This window comes from Pleurodeles waltl, chromosome 5, assembly GCF_031143425.1.
Source record: "Pleurodeles waltl isolate 20211129_DDA chromosome 5, aPleWal1.hap1.20221129, whole genome shotgun sequence".
NCBI lineage: Eukaryota > Metazoa > Chordata > Amphibia > Caudata > Salamandridae > Pleurodeles > Pleurodeles waltl.
The window spans coordinates 1,534,786,814-1,534,807,505 of NC_090444.1; the positions used below are offsets into that span (position 1 = coordinate 1,534,786,814).

At 44.8% G+C, this 20,692-nt stretch overlaps 1 protein-coding gene across 3 annotated transcripts in view; it reads right to left on the bottom strand.

The window, feature by feature from the left end:
- Positions 1-20,692, bottom strand: part of ARHGEF10 (Rho guanine nucleotide exchange factor 10) — a 949,815-nt gene that overhangs the window by 618,753 nt on the left and 310,370 nt on the right. For 2 of the 3 annotated variants that reach the window (XM_069235817.1, XM_069235819.1), the window contains 3 exons: positions 11,838-11,954; positions 11,585-11,699; positions 8,254-8,366 (listed from right to left, as the gene is read on the bottom strand). In XM_069235817.1, coding sequence (XP_069091918.1) covers positions 8,254-8,366; positions 11,585-11,699; positions 11,838-11,954 — 345 coding nt within the window. The remainder of the gene's footprint in view (positions 1-8,253; positions 8,367-11,584; positions 11,700-11,837; positions 11,955-20,692) is intronic. The other variant, XM_069235818.1, reaches the window with a different exon arrangement.

Genomic DNA, 20,692 nt, shown 5'->3' on the forward strand with positions numbered 1-20,692 from the left:
GGAAGTGCAGAGGAACTCTGGTGAGCTCTTGTATTCGTTATCTGACGAGAAACCCACAGGAGAGACCCTAAATAGCCCTCAGAGGAGGATTGGCTACAGAGAAAGGTAAACACCTATCAGGAGGGGTCTCTGACGTCACCTGCTGGCACTGGCCACTCAGAGATGTCCATTGTGCCCTCACACCTCTGCATCCAAGATGGCAGAGGTCTGGGACACACTGGAGAAGCTCTGGGCACCTCCCCTTGGGAGGTGCTGGTCACGGGACTGGTCACTCCCCTTTCCTTTGTCCAGTTTCACGCCAGAGCAGGGCTGGGGGGATCCCTGAACCGGTGCAGACTGGTTTATGCAAGGAGGGCACCATCTGTGCCCTTCAAAGCATTTCCAGAGGCCAGTAGAGGCTACTCCTCTCAGGCCCTTCAAACCTATTTCCAAAGGGAGAGGGTGTAACACCTTCTCAGAGGAAATCCTTTGTTCTGCCTTCCTGGGACTGGGCTGCCCAGGCCCCAGGGGGGCAGAAACCTGTCTGAGGGTTGGCAGCAGCGGTAGCTGCAGAGAAAACCCCAGAGAGTTAGTTTGGCAGTACCCGGGCTCTATGCTGGAGCCCCGGGGATGCATGGAATTGTCCCCCCAATACCAGAATGGTATTGGGGTGACAATTCCATGATCCTAGACATGTTACATGGCCATGTTCGGAGTTACCATTGTGACGCTACATATAGGTAGTGACCTATATGTAGTGCACACATGTAATGGTGTCCCCGCACTCACAAAGTCTGGGGAAATTGCCCTGAACAATGTGGGGCACTTTGGCTAGTGCCAGGGTGCCCTCACACTAAGTAACTTTGCACCTAACCTTCACTAAATGAGGGTTAGACATATAGGTGACTTATAAGTTACTTAAGTGCAGTGTAAAATGGCTGTGAAATAACGTGGACATTATTTCACTCAGGCTGCAGTGGCAGTCCTGTGTAAGAATTGTCTGAGCTCCCTATGGGTGGCAAAAGAAATGCTGCAGCCCATAGGGATCTCCTGGAACCCCAATACCCTGTGTACCTAGGTACCATATACTAGGGAATTATAAGGGTGTTCCAGTGTGCCAATCAGAATTGGTAAAATTAGCCACTAGCCTGCAGTGACAATTTTAAAAGCAGAGAGAGCATAAACACTGAGGTTCTGGTTAGCAGAGCCTCAGTGATACAGTTAGGCACCACAAAGGGAACACATACAGGCCACAAACATATGAGCACTAGGGTCCTGGCTAAGAGGAGCCCAGTGATACATATCAAACACACTGACAACATAGGGTTTTCACTATGAGCACTGGGCCATGGCTAGCAGGATCCCAGTGGGACAGTAAAAACACCCTGACATATACTCACAAACAGGCCAAAAGTGGGGGTAACAAGGCTAGAAAAAGGCTACCTTCCTACACCCTTCAAACCTCAATGTATGCTTATGGTACCCTGTTTATCATGGAGCAACCAAAAACAAATATGTACATTTTTGTAAAGTCTAGCAGAGGCTTATGGAAACTCTGTGGCCCTGATATTTATACCTCTGCTTGCTACCTTCTTTCAAAATTTACAGCACCTGCTTGCATTGTTTTCCTGAGTGTGACCCAGCTCTTTTCTGGATCACCAGCATGCAGAGTTCACTAGACAAAAAAGCTGCCTTGGGCCACATGGTCCTGTAGCACTCCCTTACCAACAGGCTCGCTCATTTCCAGCAGCTGAGAAGGCAAGCCACCTGTTCCTGCTTGTACCATATTTCATTGCAGTCAGAACAGAGAGCAGGTTACTAAATAAATACGGGTTGTTTTAAATTTGGGAACTTCCCCTCCATGCAAGGTCAGCAGCGCAGGTCCATAGGCTCCCCAGCAAGTCTGATGGTTTCCAAGACTCACTGGGGAGCCCCAGATGGGGAAATTAAAGTATGAAGTACAATGGTACTGCCACACTTTCAGGTAACATGGGGGGGGCACAACAGCCACAGACTCTCCAGGGGTAATTGAAAGATTATTTACTGTGGTAGTATACCAATCCAAATGACCCAGCAGGAGGCATGGGGAACACACAAGGAGGGCTAGAAAAAATGACAGTATCTCTGACTGTGATGAGGAGTTTTGAATATGGTATGTTCCACCGAACATGAGTGACAAAATATTTTCTCAGGTGTGCTACAAGGATTCCTGTCAGCTCTTGGACACTGCTGCTTCTTCCTGTCAGCAAGGAGCTGCATGGGGCTTGTTCTCCTGCTCCTGGTATTCTCCTGGCCATGGTCTTCTTGCAGCAGCACTCTGTGGCCCTCTAGATAGATTATTGTCCTGAACTCCATTGGCACCTTAGGGATTCAGTCATCCAAGTATGTCTGTGTGTCCAGCAGGCGTCAGAGGAAATAACGCCAAGTACATCCAATGTATCCATCACAATGCCAGTCACAAGACGTCTAAGGTGCCCACTTCCTTTACTGTCCCTAACATTTTCTCCTGGGGGAGCAGGGAAACAAATGTCAGTGGTGTTAAAGTCAGAGTCCAACAAGTACAAGTCAGGAGTCCTTTTTCTTCAGACAAACTGGTCCATCATGCCGCCTTTGCTGTTCCTATTATCATTAATGTATCTGCCCTTATATAGAGGTTCAAGAGTAGAGTTGGAGAGTTCTACAAGGAAGGCAACAGTCCCAATCCAAAATTCACATCCTCCATCTACCATTAACTGACACATTCTAAGGACAGCCAACAGAATAACCAAACCCCATGCACAGCATTCTGAGAACATTCACAATGGCAGAATCGATCAAGAAGAGGAAGATCTCCCCACTGTGCCTAGCTCCTCCCAGCCCAAACTGGTTTCTTTACTCCAAAAGCTTCAAAGGGAGCCACCTAGAGTTACTGGTACCAGAATTCTGTCTGTCGTTTCTTTGAGAACAACTTGCCAACGCATATGCGGCATCTAACTGTATTATTCTGGGTGATTTCAATCTATACTTTGATAATGCTCAGCTTCCCTATGTCAGAGAGCTGGTGAATCTGATGGAATCGTTTGATTGGATTCTTTCAGTCACCTTGGCTACTCATCAGACAGGGCATATCCTTGATGGGATTTTTGCTCGCCCAGAGGATTTGGTGTCTGTGTCCAATATTCCCTTGCCTTGGACTGATCACCATCTTCTCTTGTTCAAAAGTACGAAGGGGTCCTCTAACCAACAGATAAAATCAGGTAATAAATCACTGAGATTATGGAATAAAATGACATAATCTGGGTCCGGCAGTAAAGGAAGGCTGGGAGGCTGTTGGGAATCCTCATTTGCCTGCTCTGGAAGTTTTTAATTCAGGTTTAGCCCTTGCCATGAATAAATTGGACCCTGCGCTAATAAAGCCGGAGGGTAGACCCAAGAAAACCAGCTGGCCTTGGTTTAATAGTGATTTGAAGGTGTTCCAGAGGAAGTACTGTCAACAAGAAAGACGTTGGAAGCTTGACCCTAATGCATCAGAGAAGGAGAAATTAAGAAGTGTTTTAAAAATATACAAGTTAGCCTGTTTTGAGGCTAAAACCGCTTTTTTCTACTAAGATAAAAAATGCACCTAATGTGCCTAAAGAGCTATTAAAGGTAATTTGCTCGCTTATCACGCCTCCTGTTCCCCCACAACCTCGCCGAACTCTCAGGCAACTTGCAATCAAATAGCAGAGTTTTTTAAAACTAAAATTAGGCAAATACATAAAGATTTCCCCTTGATGGATCCTGGGATTACCCCCCTGGACTCGCCGAATCAGGATACCGCGCTCCTTACATGCTTCCCCCCGCTGCTGCTGCCGGACAGGATTAAAGAAATCCTCATGGGGATTAAATCGGGTTCACCTATGGATCCCTGCCCACCCAGCATTTTGCAGATGATTCCTGATTTGGTGGCTCCGAAACTAGCCACCATCTTTATGGATGTACTATCCTCAGGGGTCTACCCTTCTTCATGGAAGCAGGCCACTGTAATTCCCCTTATAAAGAAGGCCGATCAAACTGCCTTTGACTTAAGCGATCTGCGACCTATTTCCCTGCTACCGACATTGGCTAAGATATTTGAAAAACACATCAATTATGAACTATCCATGTTTCTTAACCAGGCTGGAGGCTTTGATCAGTCCCAACATGGTTTCAGAAGGGCTCATAGCATCGAATCAGCATTACTAACAACATCTGACTCCATCTGGAAACTTCTGGATGAGGGTCAGGGCGCAGTTCTTGTGCTATTGGATCTTTCTGCGGCATTCAATACCATCTCGCCTGATATCTTGGTATCTCGCCTTTACAATGCTGGAATAAGACATGCTGCGCTTAAAATCCTGGAGTCCTTTTTAAGGGACAGATCTAACATTGTTAGCTGGGAGGGTTTTAAAGCTCCGGCCTTCCAGTTGCCATGTGGGGTACCCCAGGGCTCGGCGCTGAGTCCTACGCTTTTTAATGTCTATGTGGCCCCCCTGGCAAGACTTATTCGATCGTATGGTTTTACGCCATCCTCCTATGCTGATGACACCCAGCTTATCATTCCAGTGTCTAGGAGCAACTGGGAGGAAGTGGCAGAGCAGTTTAATAGATGCATTAAGGATATTAATCAGTGGATGAGACAGAATTGGCTTAAGCTTAATACCAACAAGACGGAGATTGTCTTGTATGGTTGCAGTAAGGATCTGTGGGGTCCGCGATGGTGGCCGGATGATTGTGGGCAACTACCGGTCCCGTGCGGAGCGACTAGAAATCTAGGAGTGATCTTTGATGAAGCATTAAGCTTTAAACCGCAGGTTAATGCCTTAGTGAAGTCTTGCTATTGGACCCTGAAAATCCGGAGGAAAATGTTACCGTTCCTGAAGCAGGAGGAAAGAATCACGGTTATGTTAGCACTGATCATGTCCAGAGTGGATTATTGCAACTCATTGTTGTTGGATATTGATGAGTGCACTCTAAGGAAACTGCAACTAATTCAGAATAATGCAGCTCGTGTGATTCTGGCACTTCCACATTTAGCGTCGGCTTCCCTTAGCCTAAAGTGTCTTCACTGGCTTCCGGTGGGCAAGAGGATTATTTTTAAATCTCTCTGCCTTACCTTTAAAGCACTATATGGGGATGGTGCAGAACACCTGGTGGACAGACTCAGGTGGTATCGTCCAGGACGCGTCCTAAGATCAGAGAAGTCTTTTCTGATCCAGGTCCGCAGGACACGCAGAGTTAGGTGGGGAGATAAAGCGTTCACAGTGGCGGCTGCCAGATATTGGAATGGTTTACCGCTTGATATCAGGAAAGAACAGAACTTCTCGATATTTAGGAAGAGGGTGAAAACCTGGCTGTTTCCTCGGTAGGGCTATTGGCCTTCAGTCGTCTTCTTATCCTTTATGTCCTCAAGTGCTTCGATGCCAAGGTCGGAACGCCCATATACATACATATGCGATAGAGGCAGCTAATTATGTATGCAGATTCGTCTTGGTCCCCTTCTTTTTCCAGGAGAGAGCTAATACTTCAAAATAAGATGGACGTAATGTCCAGAGAGAGGCTTAGTAGTTAACTTAGCCGAGCATGGTTGTTCCAAACCCATCAAACTGACAAGTTGGGCTCTTTGTGAATTCACTCTAGACAGTGACACAAAGGGAGTTGAGGAGTGTCCTGATGAGTCTTCCTGGGTTACAGTGGGAGGGAAGAGCTGTCACCTGTACTTGAAAGGGTTGTGCCAGTCCTCTCACAATACAGTCTCCCTCCCCCTAGTGTATGTCTGGGGCAGGGCAAGGAAGGGCAAGGTCTTGTGCACTAGAAGTACTTTCCTTTAAATTTCGCCTACTCCAAAGGCAGAAATAAGTATTGGAATGCTGACCCCACAATTTTAGAACACTTCTGGATCGAGAGGAACCTCTGCCAAGGAGAAGAGCTTGACGATACCGGGTACTTTGTGCTAAAACAATGCATCCATTGCTTTCTATGGATTAAAACTCTTTTTACTTTTAAAAAAAATGATATCTTTGCTTTTTCATGTTGGATTTTTGTCATTTTGGTCTTGTTTGATTTAGATAAATATTAGCTATGTTTCTAAACTGGTGTGGAGACCTTTTGTGGTGTTTTCACAGTGTTGCTGTGTGTGTCTGTACAAATACTTTACAAATTGCCTCAGAGATAAGCCTGACTGCTTGTACCAAGCTACCAGGGGGGTAAGCAGGGGTTATCTGAGGTGTGTATCTCCCTTACCCTGACTAGAGTGAGGGTCCCTACTTGAACAGGGTGTAAACTGACTGCCAAATAGAGATCCCATTCCAACAGTGAGAATCTATGAGGGAGGCTTACTCAGAAATTAAAAACCTGAAGATTAAAAAAATCAAAACACTAGGGAGGAAAGGTTATGATCAGAACTGGCTCTCATACAGCATATTTAGCAAGTTACATAGTAAATAGAATTTTTTCTACCACAAGCTAAAGGAGGAGCAAACAGGACAAAGTGGATGAGTACTGCCCCTTTGCTGTGTGTGCTCTGATGGGTTGGCCTGTAGTTGCTGCTTCTGCCAAAGAGAGGACAAAGACTGGACTTTGCTGTGTATCCTGCTTGTGAAGATTCTCCAAGGGCTTGGACTGAGCTTGCCTCTTGTTAAGAAGTCTCAGGGACATTAAAGACTTCCCCTGCCATCACCTGGGCTCTCTTGCTGAGAACCCTGTCTTTCCAAGGGTGCTACATCCAGTCCCTGGGCACCTGTAAGGAGAAGCTAGCAGAACATGAGGTAGAATCCACACACTGGTGCTGAGCAGCAGAAAAATGAATGCAGTGCCTGCACCACAGCAGAAACATTATCGCCAGGCCCGTGAAATCAATGATTCGCCAGCTCAGTGACAATCCATCACTGCCACGTGTCTGGATTTTTCATGCATTGTCCCCATGCGCCAAAATCTTCAAGATCACCAGACAGACCTGAGGCTGCTTGTCCGGAAATCGACGCATCACTTACCCAAAGGAGAAAGAATTGGTGCACGGCCTCATTTGCAAGTAAGGCATTGACAGATCGCTTCCTTTTCTGATGCACGCCCACCCGTGCTGCTTTATTTTTGACGATACCAGGTACTTTGTGCTAAAACAATGCATCCATTGATTTCTATGGATTAAAACTCTTTTTACTTTAAAAAAATCATATCTTTGCTTTTGTATGTTGGATTTTTGTCGTTTTGGTCTTGTTTGATATAGATAAATATTAGCTATGTTTCTAAACTGGTGTGGGGACCTTTTGTGGTGTTTTCACAGTGTTGCTGTGTGTGTCTGTACAAATACTTTACAAATTGCCTCAGAGAGAAGCCTGACTGCTTGTACCAAGCTACCAGAGGGGTAAGCAGGGGTTATCTGAGCTGTGTATCTCCCTTACCCTGACTTGAGTGAGGGTCCCTACTTGAACAGGGTGTAGACTGACTGCCAAATAGAGGTCCCATTCTAACAGTGAGAATCTATGAGGGAGGCTTACTCAGAAATCAAAAACCTGAAGATTAAAAAATCAAAACACTAGGGAGGAAAGGTTATGATCAGAACTGGCTCTCATACAGCATACGTAGCAAGTTACATAGTAAATAGAATTTTTCTACCACAAGTTAAAGGAGGAGCGAACAGGACAAAGTGCTAAGTAAAATAACATGCCAATTGAAGATCGAATATTAAACACACCCCTTTGAGAGCTACAGAGAGCATATTTTCCACAAATCAAATCGTTTCCTTTCATTGTCATACTCTACCAACTTTTCCCTGGTCAAGTTACACAGTCCTGACAACTCATATCAATTAAAAACATCACAGGGAAATCAGCCACGTCTAATTAAATAGGAAGGATGGGCTGAGATAACTAAAAGGTGAACCTTTTTCTAAGGACATTATATGCACCCTTGCCCTCTGCAAGAACAAAGAAGCATTTAGGGTTGGTTCATAGACAAGGACTTGTTACTTCAGAGAGGTATGAAGCCCACCATCAGTGCAAAATCACAAAGTGAGACAGAGCAACTGATTAGGACTACACCATGCCCTCTGCTGGTTGGTAAACAAAATGAGTAGGCACCTTTGTGCTTTGTCCTTCTGCCTGTAAATTGAGACAAGTGATGCCGTTTGCTTAATCATGCAAAACAGGTAATGGTGCCTGAAACAGAAAAAGAGTGACTTAGTTCAGCTACACTGCAATGCCTTTCCCTTTGCACCTAAAGGTAAAGAAATCGTTTTTTAAAAAGTCAACTGTCATCTCGGGATGAAAAAATAATTACCTGTTGTTGTGATAATCCGTCTGGCATGGGAGTCATTATTGCTTCTGTATGCATACAATCTACGTCAATAAATACATTCATTTCCTCATCTTCAAGGCATGTTGATTTGCGATCTGAAATGAATATCATATAAAATCTGCAAAACATGTGCAATGAACCAAAAGTAACCACTCTCTATTTTAAGTTGTGTTATAGCTATCCGAGAAACACTTGCATTGCCTGGCAGAACTCTTTCGACTAGTGCGAGATATGCAATATTTATTATAAAACAATCACCTGCAAAGAACACAGTAAAATTTAGACCACTGGAAAGTGGCGATATAAGCTCAAGATCTCAACACTGGTAATTTATATGTATTTCTTTACGAGTTATTCAATCTACGTTTTGAAAAAAGGAACTCAAAGCATTTCAATGAAGTGCAATCTGCAATGTATTGATAGTCACATCCTCAATGTTGCTTCCCAGGTCTCATTGTTGGTGCTGTAGAGTAAGTAGTACACAATCGTTATTTTTTGTTTTGAAACAGGACCCTTAGCAACAGGGACTGTTGCTTGCTGTGTTTTAACCTAAAGAGTGTGCCTTCCATTGGTAAATAATCCACTTCTCTATCTGGAATGCGTCTGTGTTCTTAATTTCCCACCAGGACTAGGTTTACCGCAGGTTGTGGAAGATGAATTCCCAGCTCATACCTCGGCACTGTGCTGTTTGTAATTGTCAGCAGTGCATCAGATGGGCAACATCCGGGGCATGACACAGTTGGAAGCAGTAGACATGCAACGGCAGAATCTAGCCACCCACCAACTACATTGCTGATCATCTGCACCAACAACACAATCAATGAGGTTAGCCAACCTATACTGGTCCCCTACCCTTACAAATCAACTCGCCTCATCACTCTGCACACCTGAGGGTAATAAAGCAGCTACAATGTACAAGCAAAAGAGTAGAAATATTTAAGCAAATGCTTCAATCAAAAAGTGTTACACAGAAGTACTCAACAATGAATGGTGTGCCATTACAGGAAACGTCAGGAAACGTCTGGGTGAACATGGAAGTTAGAGGGTGTTCTATGTGGAAGCATTATGTGGAAAATTGAATAAATAATGTGATAATAATAATATGGCTAACTGAAAGGCATGCTAACTGAAGATTATTGTGGTATGCGCCTAATAAAGCCATGTTAGCAATGTGAAGAAAATCCATTTAAATAATTAAATAACTAAAATTAATTATTTTTTCTGCATGGACAGCCCTGATTTTTTAGCATTTTCTGGATCCTGATTTTGGCTGGTATTCTCTGTACACTCGCACTCTAATACAGAATACTAAAATGCATGGGGATTCTGACAGTAAAATGGTATTGGTAAAATAGATTTCAACCAATTTGTCTATGTAAATTCCTGTAAAGTCATGGTAGATGGTGCAGAAATTGCACCAGGTTAAACGTCTTATACAGGTTGCAGTGTGTAGTTATACCACCCACATAAATGACAAAAATATATGGCTGCCAAGGCACCCAGTTGCTCTGACTGGGCTGCAGTTTGAAAGCACTGTTGTGACACATGGAAGGGAAAATGCCCTTGTAACCCCAGTGGCTACAAAATCCACCATTGTATGTAGAGCTTTGCATCAAAATCAGTGGAAGCTTTATGATGATGTATCCTACTTTGAGGAACTTTTGTCGACTTCAACTTTGGACCTTGCCTCACTATAGATTTCTGACTTCCAAAAAAGACTAATTGAGAAGGTGAAAACGGTTACTTGGATGAACCAGTTGGAGTATCCAACCTACACTCTGTCACAGCCCGCCTGATATAACGTTTAGGTCACACTCAACAGCTAACTTGTTTTTCAATGGCACTTTATTTTCTACTACTACTTTCGGTCTTTCCGCCTTAAAATCATATTTTACAACCCCTTTATCTGACTTCTTCGTGCCCCTTTGCTTATTAGCCTTTTCTTTATTTTTTTGTAATTGGTTTGTAAATGTTCTCATGTAGTGTTCTTTAAAGTAGTGGTACTGTTTGTTCTTAATACACACTTCTCTTGGGACTGCATGCTGCAGTGTCATAGCTACAAGGGGTTGAACAGAAATTCACTGAGAATTGTGTTTTGGCCTAACCAGAGTGTGTTTATTAAGTTGGTAGGGGTCACCCCTCACAAATCAATAATGCAAATTCTGACAGGTGCTATGAAATATAGGGCCTTTGTGTTCACTGGAGCAATTGTACAAAGTTGTGGAATTTTTCTAAGTGGATTATTTCTGGTGCACCCAGCCAAAATATGTTAAGGAATGTGAAACACAACTTTTAGTGGACCAAAAAAGTCTAATACAAATTCAAAAACAAATTTTCCTTTGGATAACATGATAACATAATTATTCATAATTGCTCACTACAGTTAATGTATAAGAACTAAAATCACAAAGGTTTTTCCTGCTAGCTGGAAAGAAGGCACTGTGCAGAGGCAAGTCTGTGCTGCTTGAGGAAAAGCTTGGGTCGGAGATGATATGGGCATGTACTATATCACTCGTTCCTTATATAAGGGCATAGGGGTTGATTGTGAGTTTAGGCATTATTTATCACCCCTGATAAATAACGATACCACGAGGTATGTTACTTATCAGATGTGAAAAATAACGCCTATCATGAGTTTATGCACATATCATGCATATTTTAGTGTTTAATACCCCAAATCCACATGATACTGTAAATACTATGGGCCTGATTACAACTTTGGAGGAGGTGTTAATCCGTCCCAAAAGTGACGGTAAAGTGACGGATATACCACCAGCCGTATTACGAGTTCCATAGGATATAATGGACTCGTAATGCGGCATGTGGTATATCCGTCACTTTACCGTCACTTTTGGGACGGATTAACACCTCCTCCAAAGTTGTAATCAAGCCCTATATGTTTTCCCCTGTAAATATTGGCATGTTGGGCCAGTCAAAATTTAATGAACGTTGAGTTACTCAACGGAACCGATAAATATCAGATGCATCTAATATCTTCAAACTTGTAATTCTGACTCCTGCATAAACAGGAGTTAACACATGGTTCGGAATATTACGAACAACTAGTAATAATGGCCCAAGTGCAGGACATTATTTTAAAATGTGGATGCAAGTTAAGCATAGGTCATTTTTCTGATGTTTATATTCTTATAAACTGTTGTTAGATTTATAGAGAGAGTGAAATGGAGAGTTTTGTCTTACTCCTGAAAGTACTAAGTGATGAATGATGTGGACTTGAATGTTGCAAAGCTGGAACAGACCTCATAAACATTGCTTAAAGGGAACAAGACAAACGTGTTTAAAAGAGACATACCATGAGGTATAAAGGATTTAGTTCGAATATAAGAACGACCTTTCTGTACAGCAGCTCTTGTTTTCTCTAGTCCATCTTTTGTACCCTCTTTTGCAGCCTTCATCAATCGCTGCATCTGCAAAAGAAGGCGATATATTGATTTACATTTGTAATCATTTTAATATATATATGAAATACCGATTTGGAGATTTTACTGTTTGTCCCAAGGTCATCATGCATAATATAGCTCAATATCAGTATGAAGGCACATCACCTTGACTTCATGTTTTTGTTTTAATTGCTGAATTTCTACAGCTCCCACTCTGTTGGTCATCAAATCTTTCATCTTTTTCTCGTAGTGCTCCTTTAAACGAGTTAGGTCTTGAGAAAGCTACATAAAGAAATATAGTACACACTTTACAGAGCTAATATACTAGCAGATTTAGAAGCACAAACTATTTTCAAGGACTTAACTGTTTACTACGTTATTTAGAGTTTTTAATGAATGCTTAGCAAGTATATCAGCAGAAGAGACGTATGTTCTGATGTAGCACACTTAAAACTAACATGTAAGGGTTTTGTCTAAATAATTGCTTTAGTATACCTACGAAATCAAGTTAACTAAGTGCATCTGTTTTTCATATTCCATATTAAAACACATCATAAACCCTCCGCATGCAAGAACACAAACTTATAGAACTACATGCAATTATGAAGACGTCGTAACCTAGATACGTTTTGAGCTTTACCAAAACAAAGGCATACGCCTTTCCTTGCCAGTAATTTCTATTACATTTTCTCCGGAAAAAAATATATAAAAACTATGGGCCTGATTACAACTTTGGAATAGGGGGTTAATCCGTCCCAAATGTGACGGATATCCTGCCCACCGTATTACGAGTTCCATAGGATATAATGGACTAGTAATACGGCGGGTGGTATATCCGTCACATTTGGGACGGATTAACACCCTCCTCCAAAGTTGTAATCAGGCCCTAAATGTTATCTAAGAATAGTATAGGTAATTTTTTCAAATAGCTATGTTAAGAAAAGTAATAAATGTAGGTATCAAAACAATGCATGTCCATCATTTCAACATATTGCAAAATATGAGATCTAACATATAAAAGAAACATTCCGGTTCACTCCAAGTAATTCATAAATTGGTTAAAATATATTTCGACGGATGTTCATAATACACATATATAGAATACAATTGGTGATGTCAGTACAATTTCACAAAAAGGAAGTAGGGAAACATTTTTTTTTCGGATCAACTACTATTACTAGTAGTAGTATTCTGTATAGTGAAGGCCTTGACAATAAGAACATAGAAGCCCTTTCTAAGTGTACCAAGAGAACGACATTATATTTCATCAGATTTCATTAATTTAGAATGCAAAGCCCAAAACCCAAAATATTACTAATTTCCAGTCGACTAAAATGTAAAAGAAAAGTAAAGTTTAAAGGTCAAACTTGAAGTCACAATCTAAAAAATGTGCCCAACTTTGAATTCCCACCTCCTTTTCTTAAGACGAATTTAATACCAGATGAAAATGTTGCAAAAGTCAATTCTGCACTTTAGAGTACGTCTTGACATCTTGAAAGATTTCCAGAAGAACGTTTGGGATTCCCTATACAATCTCGAAATATACTCTAAATAGAAGAGTAACTCTACAGTAGTAGGTATTCCTTTAAGCAGTAAGTCTCTAAGGGCCTCCTTTCGGGTTTGGCGGATGGGAAGGCCCGTGTGCCAAACATCCAACAGGGAGACTGCTGCTTTACTGCTGACCCTTTTGGACCTATTATGAATTTCCCGCTGGGCTGGTGGCCTGTCAGCCCAGCAGGAAAGTGGTGTCAACATTGTCGTCGGCTCATAATCGAGCCAGAAGCAATGCTGCCGCCTTCAGGGGGCACCATGACCCTCATAATGCGCACTGTCTGCAGAGCAGACAGACAGTGCGCATTATGAGGGTGGTGGGCAGGGGAACCCCTGCACAGCCTATGCCATGGGCAGTGCAGGGCCCCCACTGTGGCCCCCTGCATCTGTCCTCCACCAGCCTTTTCATGGCAGTGAAACCACCATGAAAAGACTGGTGAAAAACCAGGTCGTAAGCAGCAGTGCTGTGTGCAGCGCCCCCTGGCTGATTGTGACCTGCACCTGCCGTCAGCCCGATGGAGACGGTGGTACTCTTGTGATCTGACTGCCAGGGTCGTAAAAAAGATTTCCCCAAAGAAGCACAAAGGAACCACACGCCGATAATGATTCTAGTCAGCATTTTGTGAAAGAATTGTGGTGATAAAATCAATGCATTGTGGATTTGAAAACATTGCTGCTAAAATATCCATTATATCACATTCTTTAACTTCGGGTCATTCAAAATCCCTACACAAAACACATCTATCCGAATTAATCATCTTTAAGTGAATAGGGGTCCACACTGCTGGCACACTGCTGGTATATCAGTATAAGTCCCCCTTTCCATTGAGGTAAATGCATTTCGTAATATTTTCAGTAACCGACAAATAAGAAAGTGTTCCCCATCATTTAGTGCTGCTATTTCTGTGCATTTCCAAATACAGTGAGTGTTAGTATGTCTGTGCATTCCTGGACACATGATTCTGGGCGATTCCCATCTTTAACAGGAAGCAGCAGTTGATATTCAGGGTGCTTAAAAGTTGCTTGCATATCATCAGGTTATGTGGATATGCCAACAGTGTGCCCTACCAGTATTGTTGTTGCTCTCCTGGGAGTGATTAGGTTGATGAATCTTGGCATGCTCATCCATCACAAATTAACAAAGCACATTTAATTTGATTGCAATCACTTCCCTACACACCTTTTACATAAGGTCTCACGCTGCATATATTTCACCCATTCCCTCATCCCCACCTGCAACTCCATACTCTGGTACCTTTCGCTGTTCTGGCTGATTTTACCAACATGGCCAGTTGCCTTCTGACATCACTATACAGCAACAGCTAAAAATAATTTTAAAAAATGTAAGTAGACTCTTTACTGAAGAAAACAATGAAATGCATTATCCATCAGGGTTTTAGGTCTGCTTGGTTCTGAGAGAAACTATTAGGTTTTCGGCTGATTCTTCAGTATTAATTGCTTTACCCGTACAAGCCTGGACAATTATGTTTGGCTGAACAGATGGCCATGTAATCTATGTGTGTGGTTGTTTTTAAGTCATTGTGTTATTGTGCTTGGGTAAGAGGGTTAAGGACCATCACATGGGGGCGTGGCCAAGATGGCGACCGGAGCAGCAGCATAATCTGCAGCTCCGATCCCGGCCGGACAAAATCTCCTGCTAAATAAGCGATCCCCGATTTATATCGGTGGATCGCATATCTCCCTGCGGACCTGGCGCCGCTGGAGGTGCCCCGACGGTGACTGCCTGGGCGGAGGCTCCGTTGAGCCAGACAGAGAGGTGCGAGGCCCGAGTCAGGCCGATCAAAGGTGGGGCCTGAGGTGCAGCTGTAGGAGATCGTGCACGGAGGTGCCTATTTGTTGGTGCAGAGACCGAGTTCGGCCCTCGGTTACCCTAAGCTGCTCGGGCTGTTATCAGAAGCCCTGCACTCCATTCTGGAGCCCGGACAGAGGTGAGCGGGCCACGTCCGGCCGAGAAGAGGTGCCACGTGGCGTGGCCGGCGGCACACATCGGGCCGTGCGGCCCTGTCGACACTGGGCCTGGGGGCACACAGCTCGGTGCGCTAACTTGCAGGGGCTGTCAACCACAGAATTTAAGATGGGAGCGTGAAATATAGAGTTGCTGTGCTACTGACATGCGCCATTAGTTGCAGAGCCTGTATGAGAGTCGGGTCTGTGACCGAAATGAGAGTGGCCCCGGGCATCTGACCCTGCACCTCTCCCTGCTACGCACCAGGCTAACATCCAGCCCACGGAGCGCTACCCAGAGCACTGGGCATTACATCTCGCCCCTGGGGAGCAGGCTGAACTCCACATCCCGAGGTATGCGCTTACCACTATATGTCGTGCGGTCACATTGTGGGAGTATGCGAAGAGATATGGCCACGGGCACCTGTTGCAACTGTGAGTAAGCAGGCACAAAACTCTGAGCACTGAACAATCTCTTTCCTGCACCATTGATCTACGGGGATGCAATTTGGGTGGTTTTAATCAGAAGATTGACATTTGGGAGCCTCTTTCGCTGCTGTAGGGACCAAATGGGCAAACCAAAAATGGCGAAAGCACCTTCTGGGGGTAGGGATGCCCCGGACTTCCCAGCTGCGGAGCATGATAAGACTACCTAGGCGTTGCTTCAGATGGAACTCACTTTGCACAACCATACTTTGCAATTTGAGAAGGTGTTGCAGTCTATTGTTGAAACCAAGACTACCCTGGAAACAAAGATTGGCGAAGTGGCAGCGGATGTCGGGCTGCTCAGGGCCGACCAACGCATGCTGGCGGACCGGGTCTCGGAGATGGAGAAAGACCTGGTTGGACTAGCTCAGACACTCCAGGCACTACAAGAAAAGGTACTACGCTTGTCATCAGAGGTGGACGGACTGAAGTGCAGGGCTGATGATGCTGAAGGTAGACCTAGGCGGAACAATATCCGCCTGGTGGGGTTTCCAGAGAGAGCCGAGGGTCCCTGTGCTGAACTATTTATAGAAAAATGGCTAACAGAAACTGAATTGCGGGACAAAATCCCTAAATTATTTTCGATGTAATGTGCACACAGAGTCCCGGGCAGATCACCACCCCCGGGAGCGCATCCTCGCCCCATAATAGCCCAGTTACTTAATTATCGGGACAGCGACCTCAGACTTCAGATGTTTCGTAAAATGGGCCCGCAGCACTTTGAGAATGCATCAATCATGGCTTATCCAGACTTCACTGAGGACGTCCAGAAAAAACAGAGCTCCTTCTACCAAATAAAAGAGCGCCTTTGTGAACATAACTTTAAATGTGCGCTCTTGTTCCCCGCCAAACTGCGTGTCCGAGACAGGGCTAAAGTGCATATCTTCACCTCCCCAGATGATGAATGGACCTGGCTCCATAACAAGGGTCTTGCCCGATCTGCGTGCCCGGAAATTGCGGAGGAGGGATGGTCATCCCCCAAGGAGAAATGCAAACGTCAACCGCGTTCCAGGATTAAACCAATTGTGGAACAGGTGGCGGAGGAACGTTCTCGTCTACTTAGAGAGACAACGAGATTTGTGGCAGACCCTCTAGTGGAAACATTGAAACATGGCAATACTGACCCAGAACATGAAACCCATTCTGATTCTGCAGACTCTCTCCTGGGTCGGCTTCTCACTCCGCGGTCAGCGGATGACATTTAACCTGTGGGTTGCTGTGGCTGACTGTCTAGGCGCTGAACATCCGTGGCCTCCATGCGCTTGGCTAAGCTGTCATTGGAGTCCGTACTGAGGTGCGGAGTGCAGGGAAAGGCACATGACCTGGAGCCTTCCTCGACGGTGTGCTACGAGGCAGGTTGAGCAAGTCCATCAATTGGGCTAGGAATGGACACCTCTAAAATTGATCTACATCACCTTTGACCCTATACCTGCTTGCAGGACCTGTTCTGTTTTTTGCACACTTAGTGCTATTGTTTATTGGTGTTGTTGTTGTTTTGTTTGTTCCCAATGGGGTTCTCTTCTTGTATTTACATGGAACCATTTTATCACTGCCACACAATACACTTATTCTGGAGGGGGGTGAGAACGGGGTGGGACCGTTGCACCTCCCCACTGTTCTCTTTTACTGTATTCCCATGATTACACAGGGCCAATTGCATACACCAAGATATAACGTGCTCACATGGAATGTAAGGGGGATGGCTAATCCGCGCAGGTGACAGCGAATAAATGCCTACTTGAAACGTCACCAGATACATTTTGCCCTGCTCCAGGAAACACACTTGTCAAACACCACTCTGGGTAAAACTCGTTCGAATTGGAGGGGACAACTGTCGGGCATGGGGTCCTCATCCTTTGCCCGTGGGGTAGCGATCTGGATCGCTCCGGGGGTACTATATGTGTTTGCCTACACACAAATTGATCCTGATGGCAGATATGTGGTAGTGGAGGGAAGCCTAGATGGTACACCACTGGCACTGGTTGCGTTGTATGCTCCCAACATTAATCAGCCTGGTTTTCTGCACACATTATCAACAGTCCTGTTTTGTGATCCAACAGTAGATAGCATCTGGGGCGGGGACTTCAACTGTGTCATGGATGTCCACATAGATAGGTCCTTCCCGCAACTTCCGACTGCGACCAGCGGCCACATCTCACATGAGCAGACTGCTTGGAAATCGATATATGGGCTGTGTGATGTCTGGCGAATGTGACATACGACAGCGCAAATATTCCTTTTACTCCCCCGTCCACGCTCTACACACCAGGATAGATATGATTCTCACATCGCCGGCTGTAATACATAAAATCCATGTGGCAGATTACCTGGCTCGCACTTTATCAAATCATAGCCCTCTTCATGTGACATTGGGTTGGGGAAAGCCGCGCACACATATCCCTACATGACGCCTGCAGGTAGAGGCGCTGTCGGACCCCCCTTTTGTGCTGAACTTGCTGAGTGTTTATCGACTTACTTTTCTATTAATGATAACACTGCGTCTAGCCGATCAATTGAATGGGACACCCATAAGGTGGTAGTACGGGGCCACTGTATGGCCGCATGTATGGGGGTCAGGCGGGTGCTGATAAAGGATATTTCAGATCTTGAGTCCCGGTTGCGTGAGGAGGAGACCGCAGTAGCGGGCAATGAAATGGCAATAGAGGAGGTACAATCCCTGAGGGTGAGTTTTAGGGAAGCGGACACCAGACTAAGCAGGCATGATTATAGACATTATATGACACGTAAATACGCAGAGGGAGATAGAGCAGGCCGCCTTCTGGCATTGGCTAGTTCGACAACCCTCTCAGCCCTCACCTATAGGAGGAATCAGGTTGGGTTCAGGGCTGATGGCAAATTCACAGGTAGAAATTAATGAGGCCTTCTACAAGTACTACCGATCCCTATACGCGTCCAATCCCACTCCACCTGCAATGCAGATGGCTGATTTTTTGGTGTCAAATCCTCAGAGACGCTTACAGCCTGAGCAGGGTGATACGTTAGATGGTCCAATTAGCATAGAAGAAATCTGCCTGGCACTATCGCAGATGGCTCGCAACAAGGCACCGGGTTCAGACGGCCTGCCGGTGGAATATTTGATATCTCAAACTACTTATCTTCTACAACCACTGCTGCGGGTATTTAATGATGCATATGTTAGGGTGCAATTACCTGCTTCGATCAATGAGGCGCTCATAGTTGTACTCCAAAAGCCTGGTCGCGACCCCTTGGACGTTCAATCATATCGCCCCCTTTCCTTGCTTAATACCGATTGCAAGTTGCTGGGAAAGATTTTAGACAATAGACTCCTCCCATTTCTGCCGCATCTGATCCATGAGGATCAATCGGGGTTTATACCTGGCAGAAACACCTTCCTCAATATCAGAAGATTACTTCGTATCATACACAGCGCCAAATCTGACTCCACTGCCGGTGCGGTTGCCCTGTCCCTGGAGTTAGAAAAGGCATATGATACATTGGGTTGGGACTTTCTTATTGCCACTTTAGAAATGATGGGATTTGGGGCTGGATATGTTCAATGGATTAAGACACTGTATGCTAAGCCCATGGCCCACGTGAAAACAGGGCAAGTTATCTCTGAGTCCTTTCTAAAATGCGGAGGCACCAAACAGGGGTGTCCGCTGTCCCCCCTTCTCTTTGCTATTGCCATGGAGCCGCTGGCGGCCAGGCTGCGCACGCGAGCGTCTATATGGGGCATCCCGGAACTTAATACACATCATATAATTTCTCTGTATGCGGATGACGCCTTGATATATTTGCGTGATCATACTATTTCCATGGGCGGTGTTATGGAAACACTCAACACCTTTGCAACCATATCTGGCCTACGGGTGAACTGGACTAAATCTTGCATATTCCCTATCTTCTCTGTACCATCAGAGCTTCGCTCAGCTCTTCCAAATTATCAATTGCCATGGTGCCACACCACTTAAGTATTTGGGATTACAGATCTATCACTCTGTGGATGACCTCAGAGAGGGCAACGTAGATAGGGTTCTTTGCTCAGTGCGAGGTTCTTTACCATTCTGGATGGCTCTCTCCCTGTTGCATATGGGGCGGATAGCTATCGTGAAAATGCTTATCCTCTCGAGATTTTAGATTATTTTACAGCGCTCCCAAATACCCTCCCTCCCTCTTTCTTCAAGACCTTGCACTCCATTATGACTGATTTATTGTGGGGTAGGGACAGACGAAGAGTGGAGCTGTCCATAATGCAATACCCACAATTGAAAGGACTGGGCATGCCCAACTTTGAATTGTATTATGCAGCGGCCCAATTACAATGACCAGCTTTATGGCTCGGGGAAACCCCTTCGGCGGAGCGAACGGTGATAATGGCGATGTTGGCACCAATCCCGGTGCTCACTTTGCTGCTGGATGGCTCGCACCGCCCACCACATGGCTCTGTTTTACTAGTAGCTGCAAAAGCGTGTTGGCAGCGATATATCCATTGTAGAGGCACCCCAGTGCCATTATTCCCCCATGCTCCCATGGACTCAGTTGCCTAAAGCCCAAACTCTAATAAGGCATCACGATGTGTCCCTGTGGCAAAAAGTTGGCTTGGCAACTTCAGGCGAGTTTTATGAGGACTCTATACTTCAGCCCTTTGACGAACTCATGTTTCATCACATACTGTGCGATCAAACACTTGTTAGGAGCCACATGGGAACGGGGTAAAGCTGAACCGCAAGAGCCCAATTGCTCACATTGATACTATTGATTGGAAACACAAGGGGCACAATTTCCAGACTATACTCGTCATTATTAGAACAGATATGCCCTGAACTGATGCGCGCCAAAGCTACATGGGACGAGGTACTTCCCTCTCCCTTGTCCCAAAACACCTGCGCTTTCTGCTGTCAAAGGTGTTTCTCGCAATACTCCCATAAATCTTTCAACAAAAGTTAGACATCGCACTCCAGGAAGTCCATTCATCAGCTCCCTTACTGGAATAAGTATGTGCTCCCACCACCTAACACCTTTCAACCAACAAGGGT